This window comes from Orbicella faveolata, unplaced genomic scaffold, assembly GCF_042242905.1.
Source record: "Orbicella faveolata isolate gen_17 unplaced genomic scaffold, um_ofav_v1 contig_34, whole genome shotgun sequence".
NCBI lineage: Eukaryota > Metazoa > Cnidaria > Anthozoa > Scleractinia > Merulinidae > Orbicella > Orbicella faveolata.
The window spans coordinates 32,284,535-32,295,604 of record NW_028301563.1 but is presented as its reverse complement, the minus strand read 5'-3'; the positions used below and the strand labels follow the sequence as shown (position 1 = coordinate 32,295,604).

General features: G+C 37.3%; 1 protein-coding gene across 2 annotated transcripts in view; it reads left to right on the top strand.

Moving 5' to 3' along the window:
* Positions 1-103: 103 nt before the first annotated feature.
* LOC110049544 (uncharacterized) overlaps positions 104-11,070 on the top strand; it is a 44,324-nt gene continuing 33,357 nt past the window's right edge. For both annotated transcript variants that reach the window (XM_089271275.1, XM_089271274.1), the window contains exons 1-8: positions 104-283; positions 529-613; positions 3,490-4,198; positions 5,630-6,012; positions 6,456-7,164; positions 8,895-8,997; positions 9,502-9,751; positions 10,133-10,972. In XM_089271275.1, coding sequence (XP_089127401.1) covers positions 3,556-4,198; positions 5,630-6,012; positions 6,456-7,164; positions 8,895-8,997; positions 9,502-9,751; positions 10,133-10,972 — 2,928 coding nt within the window. In that variant the 5' untranslated portion in view covers positions 104-283; positions 529-613; positions 3,490-3,555. The remainder of the gene's footprint in view (positions 284-528; positions 614-3,489; positions 4,199-5,629; positions 6,013-6,455; positions 7,165-8,894; positions 8,998-9,501; positions 9,752-10,132; positions 10,973-11,070) is intronic.

Below are 11,070 nucleotides of genomic sequence, written 5' to 3'. Positions count from 1 at the left end.
TCGAGAAGTAATTGACGGTAAATCGATTGCGTTTTTCGTGATCTGATTGGCTTCCGAAGCTTCTATTGTTACATTACAACATGACCGCAAATAGGATGCAGGTATCTAGGATACGGCATCCACAAGAACGGTTGCGAAGGAGACCAGTCTTGTCGTATAAGAAGGAGTGGTCGCGCATGCGGCATTTAAAATGCTGTGGGGGAGACAGACTTGTCTTGAAAGCGAAAGTATTTCTAAACAGCTACAGCTAAAGGAATCGCCTGTTTCCTGTTATTAGTCTAAGGTAAGAAATGTTTAATGCACAGATGCTCAATTAACGTGAATTATATTCAGCCAGCTTTTAGTTTAAGATAAGCTTAATTCCATCGAAATAGAACTCACAATAGATTTTCTTTCGAACTTTGCCTGTTGGCTGCTTATATCAATAGAACTTAAAATTTGAAATAAAAAAGGGGGTCCCCCCATATTCGTTTAGGAGCAGGAGGACCTACAATAAACCCCATAATTCCTGAAATTATCTGCTTTCAGAAACGTTTATATTTGAACCATTCACCTACGCATTGACAGAGCAGAAAAATAGAGAGAAAGTTAAGGGAGAAATACAACAATAGAGGTATTTTATAAATGTTAAGGAGCAATTTGATGTACGTTCCATGATAAGGGCACTCATATTTAGTCAACAGAGATACAATATGTTCCAAGCACGCAGTGTTTTGGGGCCACATACTATCTTTTACGAGTGCTAGCTATGCTCTCATTTTCCGTGATAATCTTTTACACTGCAATAGAAATTGGTCCATGTTCACTTTATAGAAAGAAGCTGATCTCTGCATTCAACCTAAATAAAAAAATCGGTAGCTCCCGGTACTCGTTTCTGAGAAAAAAATGATGATTTATCTCTCGCAAGTCAGGAGCCATCATTTTGCATATGTTGTGTATGTGCACACGCTCATGAGCGCACGCTCATGAGCGTGCACTAATGAGCGTGCGCTAATGAGTGCGTGCTAATGACACGAAAATTGTGCACAGTAGGGATGTACAATGCAATTCTGAGGAATCACCTTAAGCTTGTATATAACGTCAGCTGGTGCATGTGGACAGGGCACAGGAAAGAATGTGTGGTTCCAGAAAATATCCATAACCCCCATGGAGGGTTTTTTTTCCAGTTTGACCCCCCGACCCCCAGGATTTTCTGTTCCAGGGGGCTTCACCGTACTCCCTCCACCCCCTGGAATTTCCATGATTTTTCTACTTGCCCCTCCCCTACCCCTCGCAAATTCCGTATCCTTAAATAACAAGACTTAACTCATTAATTGTTATAAAATTTAGCCACAGCTGTTTATAGTTACGTTGTAGACAAAGATGTACTTTTTCAACATAGACTGCAGACGCGGCGCATTCCTTCATGTCATGTTGAAATGTTTGAACCGGTGTTTAAACTAATAAACAACTGACTTAGAAGCCCTTCACTCCCAAATGGCATAGCAGCTGACTTTTTCTTCATTAAAGGAAGTTTTCACATAAGAATCTCGGAATGTACATACAGCTCTTTCAAATAACCGAGTCGAAGTTTTAATTTATGCATGGTCAAAACAACATATTGAATTACTTTACACACCCAGTAAAGTCATCACGTAACATTTTTTCAAAACAGCTGTTTCCCAAATGTCACTTTATTTTTTCTTTCACCAAAGGAATACATCAATTAAGTCATACTCTTTGTCTCTGTAGTTTGTAAATGATAGTAAATTCATTTTATGCCTTAGTTTTTTTAATTGTCATACATTTCATACGTGAAACACGCATTGTTCAGTCGGTCTATAAATGACCAAATGAAATCTCGGCTACCACTCCAATTACAACGCTCCTTGCTGTCCACATTTATATATATAGTTCAAGACAAATGGCTTTGAATTGACTTTGCTCACTTAAAGCAAACTATTAACTACAGGGATAACGATGAAAACATGTGATAACCTAGTTACGGCAACTCCAAAGCAGGGAATAATTTTGCACAAGTATCAAACGAAATAAACAAAGTACGAATCGCATTTAATTGACAGCATGATTAATACTGGAAAAAGCATCTGAGCTGCGTTTAAACTAAATACAGTGCGATCTTCAAAGTATATTATCATCAACTTCATTGTTCATGTACTGCTGCACCTCTTCGTCGGCATTTTTTTCAGCTTGACGTCTAACAAACATGATACTCAGGATTGCTGTCTCCCGTATGACAACGGAAGAAAAATAGAAAATATATGACAAAGAATCTAACATTTATTTCTCATTGGATGGAACATTGCTGTTGGTTTGGTTACCTGAATCAATTGGCAAAGTACGGTAGTGTTCATTCATTCACATTTCAGACCCACTGGAGAGAAAACTCCTTGAGTAGCCCCCCTCCCCTTTCGGAAATTTACCTTTTTCAGACCCCCCCTACCCCTCGGAATCTCCGTGACCCTCCGTAGGGGGGTATGGATATTTTCTAGAACCACACAATGGGATTCTTTTCTTTTCTGAGATTAAGTTCAGCTTGAATTCCTTGAAATGGAAAGTTTGAATTGAAGTTTGTTACCTTATTTATGGTATAAAAAAACAGTGAAATTGCGAATGGCATTTATAGTACAAAGCACAAGTGGAAGTTTGTAGATTATGTTAATAAGGTAGCTTGTTTAAGTTGAAGCCATTAAGATTTTGAACTGAGTTGGACGAATGCAGAACGATCGCTCCATGGAACTGACAATAAGCTAAGGCGTTTGTATTGAAAATGTCTTCTTAATTTAATCATTGTATTTAATAACAGCTTCTTGCAGGCTGTGTTAATATTAATGCTGACATTTATTATATGGCTGTGTCTCACAAGGACTGGGAACTACCAAATTCACGAATTTGATTGACTGAAATTGATATTGACCGTGGTCTAGATTTTCCCATCTAGACCGGCATCTAGACGGGTTTCATTTTGCTTTGAAAAAGTAGTGAACTAAAATAAAAAAATGTTCACCGTTTTCTCTTATTTTCTTCTGAATCATTTATAGAAGTGCCAACAAGCCTGATGACAAAAAAAAGTAAACAGGACGAGCAAATTTTGGCAGGTTTAAGTTAAGCTCATCGCCGTTTGCAAGCAAAATGTCAGCAAACCAGTTACATTAAAAGAATTAAAGTTTTCTTCTTTGCCATATAATAAACATCTTATTAACTGAACTAAGTCGGTCTGTATGGGAGAATCTTGACCGAGGTCAAGTGCACAGACCTCACTGCGGTCGGTCTGTACTCACGACCTCAGTCAAGATCCTCCCATACAGACCTCCTGCATTGTTAATAAGAGCTACTTGTAAATATTTTTTTCTAATATTATATTGTTTAGCCAAAATATGAGAGCCAATAAACTCAAATTGCTTAGCTGAATTGTTATGTTTTTCTCCCAGATTCCTCTTGTGTGCAAATCACTAGAACCTTGATTTTTTTATTTTCATGTGTTTTCAGATAAGACTTACTTATCAGAAGTAAGAATTAAAGCATCCAAACAATTGTTAGTATCACTGTATATTGATGGAGAAAATGTCAGCAGAGGAGCTGAGGAAGAAGATTTATACCAATGAGGATGGAGAAAGGGTTTTAGATCTGAGTGGTAAAGGGTTGTCAAATGTTCCTGAAGGTGTTTTTGACCTGACTGAATTGGAGAAACTCGACTTGTCAGATAATAATCTGACAGAATTACCAAAAAGTATTAACAAGCTGAAAAATCTCAAAATACTGAAATTACACAGGAACCAGTTGAGGGAACTTCCTCACAGTATTTGTGAGTTGAGTAACCTGACCATGCTTAGTGTGAGTAACAACCAGTTGTCTGTTCTACCTTCAAACATTAAAAATCTCAAGAATCTCCAGTCACTGTACTTGAGGTATAACCAGTTGACTACATTGCCTGATGAGATTGGTGAACTGAAGGAGCTGGGATGGCTGGATGTGAGTAACAACAAGCTGAAAGTTTTATCATCACACATAAAACATCTCAGTGAACTCCAGGTACTGGACTTGAGTGATAACCAGTTGACTACATTGCCTGATGAGATTGCAGCTGAACTGAAGGAGCTGGATGGGCTGTGTGTGGTTGGAAATCCTCTAACATTGGAAGAAATGAGAAAGGTTGTGGAGCTACAGGATAAGATCAAGCTTTACACACATTTTACAGGTAAAGATATGAAATGCTCAGTATTTGTATTTTATTTTATGTCTTGTGAAAGAAATACACGTAAATATTGTAACATTCAGTTTAACTTAAAAATGACAAAATAATTTAGAAATGTGCTGCTGACCTTTTAGTTTATCTTTGAGAAAAAATATATTTAATATATCTATGAAGCTTACTAATGTAATTGTAAAGATTCTAGAGGTTCTAGAGATTGTTTGTGCTATGTGTAAAGGACAAGCAAAGTAGTCACATGAGTCACGCAATCCGAGGTTTATGCTACCCACAGCTAATTTTAGAACACTTGTGTTTTTTCCCTTACCATTGACATAAATGCTGCAAGTTCTGGCAAGCTTCTGTTTACCTCAGCAAATATTTAATCTTCCTTCAGATCTCTTAACTCGCTGCAATGAAACAGCCAAAGAATTCACTTCATTTGCCTAAACCCACACGAAATACTTGCAAAATTGCAAATAAATTAATGACTGTCGCTTCTGGCAAAATAAACTTGCAAAGTAAACACGATCTTACTTGTCACTTAGCGAAAGTGATAGCTGCAACGTCAGTGCATTCCATGGTTGACGTAATACCTTTTTTTAGCGTACCGGTATTTATGATTCCCTTCGAATCCAACACTTTGATAAAACCAAAAGAAAACATATTTTACACATAATAAAGAAAACAGTATCCGTAACATTTTCCTTGTATTAATGTTTCAACAGCTTTTGGCAAATAAACATCACAGGTTGCATGATTCAAAATTTGGCTGAGGGGAAGTTTGGGTCTGCTTACCGACAAAACAAAACAAAAAAATAAACCCCATGCAGAACATGAACCACGGTTAATTAAGATTGTTATTGTTGAAAGTTAAATTTTAACTGCATGATTTATATAGGCAACCTCGTTTCTGTTCATGAGTGTTAAAACATTTGTTAAAATTTTGTCAAGGAGTATAGAAATTTCTTGATGTGGAAATTAGATCTGGTAATTGTACTACCCAAATACTTCTTTCTCCATGCTTGTTTATCAGTATTTGATTCAATAGTTTTGAGTGAAATTGAAGGACAACCCTAACCAAAAGAGCTTCTCATATTGAGAGAATGTACAGAATGTAAAAAAAAATTCAAATTGGTGGAGAATGGAAATACTTTTACTGTATCTCCATGTTTTTAAAATTTTAGGTTTCAACTTAGAAATGCAGCTCATTATATTTTATGACTGCAACTTTCACACAATTAATGTTTATATGGCATGTTCAATAAAAAGTGAATTCCCTTCCTCTTCATTAACATAAAAGTTTTATTTTTTTTACCATATTCATGGTATACAGTTTACATTTATCTTACATGTATGAAGCTTTATGTTAAAGTTATAAACTACACTTTAATTATAATTCTTATTAATTGACAAGAATGTTTTAAATTTTTATATTAGATCATGTATTTGAACAAAAAGCAGAAGGACAAAGAGCACAACTGGCTTATGAAAAGGCTCTAAGAGATGGCTCAGTGAATGTTTACCGTGGTCGTCTATTACTAGTTGGTCAGGATCGTGCTGGTAAAACCAGTCTAAAGAAGAGTCTCTTAGGCCTGCCATTTGATCCTAAAGAACAAAGTACTGTGGGAATTGAAGTACAGGCTTCAACATGTGAAATTGAAGTTGAACAAGTTAAGAACTGGCATTCCACCCATGATAACAAACCAGGATTGCTAGAGTATTCTAAAGATATATCAAGGATAGTGGCTGAGAAACTGTGTGACAGAAAAATTATAGACTTGGAATTTAGGGCTGACAGAAATGATCCCAACAAGCATAAGGTTTGAATAAAGTTAATGTTTAGAGGTACAATGTATGTATTTAATGCAGACATGTCAAATGTAGCAGAAACAGGTTAACTGTCACCTAAGAATTTGAGAACAATTTAAGCAATTCCTTTTTTTGTTTTACCGGTAGTTACCAACATGTAACAAACAACCTGAGCTGATGTATTTTCTGTAGGTTAGCTTTCATTTTACTTTCTTTGGGCTAATGTCTGATCACCTCTCTCAGTTAGATGGTTAACGCTTGCCTGTCTTAGAGCGAATTAACTATAATTAAATATTTGTAATGATGGAGCATTTAAATGAGAGGAAATTTCCATCTGAATGCATGTTGTGTGGGAGATGTGGGACTGTCTGTCAGGGTCTATTTCTGAGTAGCTGTGACTTACTTTTAATTATTATGTCATTAATCATTCTTTTTGTTTGATAATCTATTCTAGGTTGAGGAGATTGTAGACTCTGAAATTTCCTCACCATCAAGAAAAGCAAAAGCACTGTCAAATCAGTCCCATAATGGTGAACATTTCCCTGAATGTGGAAGTGAAATTGAACTGAATGAACCTGAGGTAATTATCAATGCCACTTCACCTCCTGATGATGTCACAAAACATGTTCATCAGTTGCTAGAGTATGTTAGAGGTGAACAGGGTAAAAGTGATATCACCAGAGGAGAATCTGTTGTAAGTATGGATGTGTGGGATTTTGCTGGACAGCACCTGTACTATGCCTCTCACCCTCTTTTCTTGTCGTCACATGCAATTTATGTTTTGGTATACAACCTCAGCAAGCCATTATATGCCCAAGCTGAGCCCTGTGTTAGACAAGGAACTTGTGATACATATTTGGAAAACCCAAGCAACGAAACAAATCTGGAGAATTTGTTATCATGGCTTGCTACAATCCACAGTGTAGCACAAGTAAAAGAAGAAACAGATCATGGTGCTCAAAGGAGGCTGACCTATGTGCGGCCACCAGTGCTCATTGTAGGCACACATGCTGACAAACCAGCTGAAGACATTGCAGTAATGAAAAAACAAATACAAAAGAGGATTTTTGGTAAAGAGTATGGTAAACATGTGTTCTTGCCATTGTTCAGTATTGATAACACAAGCTCGCTGATAGGTCCAGAAAGAAAGAATCTTCAAACAGGTACTAATGTATGGTTAATGTATGGCTAATGTAATGATTGATAATACTTATTGATCATAACTACCAAGTTACATAACGGCTCAGAGATATTGAACCATCAAACAGGTTTTAAACTCGTTGACAAAAAGAAGTAAACATGTTGGTGAGTTTTCACCTTGTTGATGCATTTGGAAACTCTTTTTTCATCAATGCATTTCACCTTTGGTATTCATTTTGTCACCTCTAGTTTGTTTTCTTTTGTGCTCTTTCCCAATCTAGTCAAGGGATGCTTCAGACTGAATTGAAGGATAGATGGACGGGATTATGAAAATTAATTTGAAGGGCTGTATGCATATCGGCCCTAATTATGTTAAATTTGAGGTTATATTTTCCTTTTTGCGCTCTGAATTGCGAATTGTCTTTGCTACAAAAACAAATAGTGCCCGCTTTAGGAGCGACGTTCTCATTTTTGTCCTTTATTACACGTACTTTCTGTACTAACGGATTGCCTTTTAGCTGAGTGTCTTTTAGTTGTCTTCAATTTATGGGTAACTAATGGATTGCCTTCTAGCTGAGTATCTTTTGGTTGTCTTTAATTTATGGGTAACTGCAGTGCACACATACCAACTCCTTATGAAAGGGAATTGAAGAACAAGGGCCGTACGAACGTACTAACTCCATATAAAAGGGAATTAAAGAACATAAGGGCCGTACGAACGTACTAACTCCATATGAAAGGGAGTTGAAGAACATAAGGGCCGTATGAACGAATGGCTTTTAATATACGTTGTTTTTGCCATACTTACATACTAGGGTTTCTTAGGTACGAGCTCATTTTACAATTGTACGTACTAACATACTTACGAACTTCACGGCTTTTAATATACGTTGTTCTTGCCATACTTACATACTAGCGTTTCAAAGGTATGAGCTTTAACAATTCTGATGGATTGAAGTTTATGGCATTGTTCGTACTTACATTCTAGCCCTGCGAACGTACCAGTCTTGAGCAACTGTGCAATAATAATGTACTTTCTAGTGGTTTCAACGTTGTTGCGTTGTACTGTGCCAACGAACTCGATTAAGTAAATTTTACAACTTATTGTTTGAACGAACTGTGGCCTGTCGATCTTTGATTGATGCGAAGGGAATAATTCATCATCCAAACAACGCTTGGAGATCGACATCCACTATCAATTAGACTAGGTCGCTCTTTGTGCATAGTCAAACAAAGTGTATCACGCTAATTAACTTATGTTCTTCTTCAGCCCTTATGTTCTTCAATTCCCTTTCATATGGAGTTAGTACGTTCGTACAGCCCTTATGTTCTTCAATTCTCTTTCATATGGAATTAGAACGTTCGTACGGCCCTTATATTAAAGGGTCTGTATTTGTAGCCATTCACTGCACTGTTGTCTCTCAGACTTTAGTTTCAGTAAAACTCCTTATTTCGCTCGAAAGAATGTCATGTAAATGGTATGTTATTCCAGCGTGCTAACAAAAAAAAACCCTGAAACACAGTCGTATTCCGGGCACGGTATATCTCACCTTGCTGCTAGCCTTTGATCTTTATTGCTTGTTCTCATAGCTTTGTACCTCTAGCATGAGACCAGATTTGTGTGTGTTGAAAACTCAGACCACACCAGATTTCAACGTTTTCATTTGTAGGACCTATATACACACTGTAAATATATCTCTATTTTCTCTATAACTATAGAATAAGTGTCAAAATGTAGTGTATTTATTTTCAGAGCTAAGGGGGAACACAGGGGACATTCAAGAACTGCGGAACAAAATCATGGAGGTGTTGAGACAGGAACCATACATGCATATGGGGGAGGAAATTCCAGTCAGGTAAATTATTTTCTACAAACAAAAGTGATTGCCTGGACTCAGTTGGGTTGTCACGTGTGCACTAAAATTCAAAACAGAGAAGAATCAGGATAAGATATATTGTATTAAGCCAATATCCAGGGCATGGACTTTACCTGATACTCTTTGAACAGTGGTAGCTAGAACATCTCTTAGAAGCATTGCAGAAAAGACTGCCATACTCCTGTCACTCAACAAAGGTTTTGATAAATTTCTGACAACTCTCTGTGGTATGGGTAGGTGAGGGGAATGACATCTTTTTGGCATTTTTTGATGCGCCAGTGTGACAAGCAAATCAAAATCCAAGAATTGTGGAAGGCATTGATATTCAAACAAAAATGTATGATCTTGACAAGTCGAATGGTTCTTGCACTCTCTTTGTTGGTCATTTGAGAGACAAAAGCCATGAGAGCATTGGAACAAAGTAAATAATAGAAATAATGCATTGCAATGAAATGTGATGCATTTTCCATGATTGTCTTTTAGATGGTTTCTGTTTGAAAAGGTGATTGAAGCTTTGATAGCTCAACGGATTTATCACAGACATCTGAAGCAACTCCAAAGCTATGCCAAAAAGCATTGCTATATAGAAGATGCAGATGAGTTTGATGGTATGATCAGTTTCTACCATGACTTGGGTATGATTATCAAGCATCGCAGTACAGTTGTTCTGAAGGCTCAGTGGCTAATTGACCTATTGAAGCAGCTGATAACCATTCCGCACTCAAACAAAATGGTAAGAAAATTAAATTGCTTTACCTTTACCTGATGTTCACCTTCAATACATTTTACAGTACCTTTTTTGACTGTCTGTTTGTTAATTTGGCCAACCCTTTAGAGAATGATGATGGATGAATTTACATGATGCAATGCCTCTAAGATACATGTAGTAGGAATGTCTGGTACATGAAGAGGCAGTCCCTGTTTAAAATGTATGTTCCAGAATTTCTGTGTTTACAACAGCATTCATGGCATGAAACCATTTCCCATTTGAGAGAAATACCCAGTACTTGCAAGGAAGCCATCATCAACAAAACCTTTAGCCTCATGCTAGGTAGCTGAATATATACAAGTTTATAACTGTACACCTAAATGTTATTCTGATGTTGTTTCTTAGGATCCTGTACATTACAATTACTGGCGGGAACTAGAGGAAAATGGCATCCTCTGCATGGAACTTGTTGATGATGTCTTTTCTAAGTTTATTGAACAAGGCATTATCAAAGATGACATCTTGGACATGATGGAGCAGTTTGGTTTGATCGCCAAGTTCTCACCGTCTCCAAGTGATGTAAAGTATTTTGTACCAGCTCAACTGAAGACACCTCCTAAAGACCTTTGTCAAGTGGCACCATCTCACGCTGATCCTTGTCCTTTGTATGTTCATTTTGTACATGGCTTTGTCCCTCATGGTCTGTTCTCACAGCTTGTGTCACGATTTATTGGTTGGTGTTGTAAGACATGGCCCTTGCAGCATCCCAAGTTGTACCAAAATGGAGCATGGTTTGTTATTGGGAAGCAAATCCATGATTTAATTGCCATTTGCAAGAAGAGTTTCATCAAGATCGTCCTAAGGCAAAGAATACAAAGTCTTCCGGTTAATGCACACAAGAAGATAAAACTGGAGGTGTCAGCAGGGACGTCAGAAGAACTAGTACACATAGCTACACAAGTGCGTGAGTTTGTAGAAGGAACTTTGCAAACCTTGTCACTGGAGCTGCCATACCTGAGAGCACTGCAGTATGAGTTGTGTGTAGCCTGCCCATACTGTCATCAAAGGACAGACGGGGTTGGTCAAGAGTGTTCTAACCATGGAAGAGTGTGTTGTAATGATGAGGAGTGCTTTCACCTTCTTGAAGTAAAACAGGATCAACCACTGATCTGTATGGAGAAGGTCTGTGATAAAGTGCATACTGTCCATGGACTGGAGAAATGGTTCTTGAAGGGAACAAGCCAGGTATGTAATTTATATGATCTATAATATAATTAATGGAAACATTAGTGTACTTTACACGAGGTCAGGCCATCCCTGTTTCATTTTAAGGTGGGAGGGGT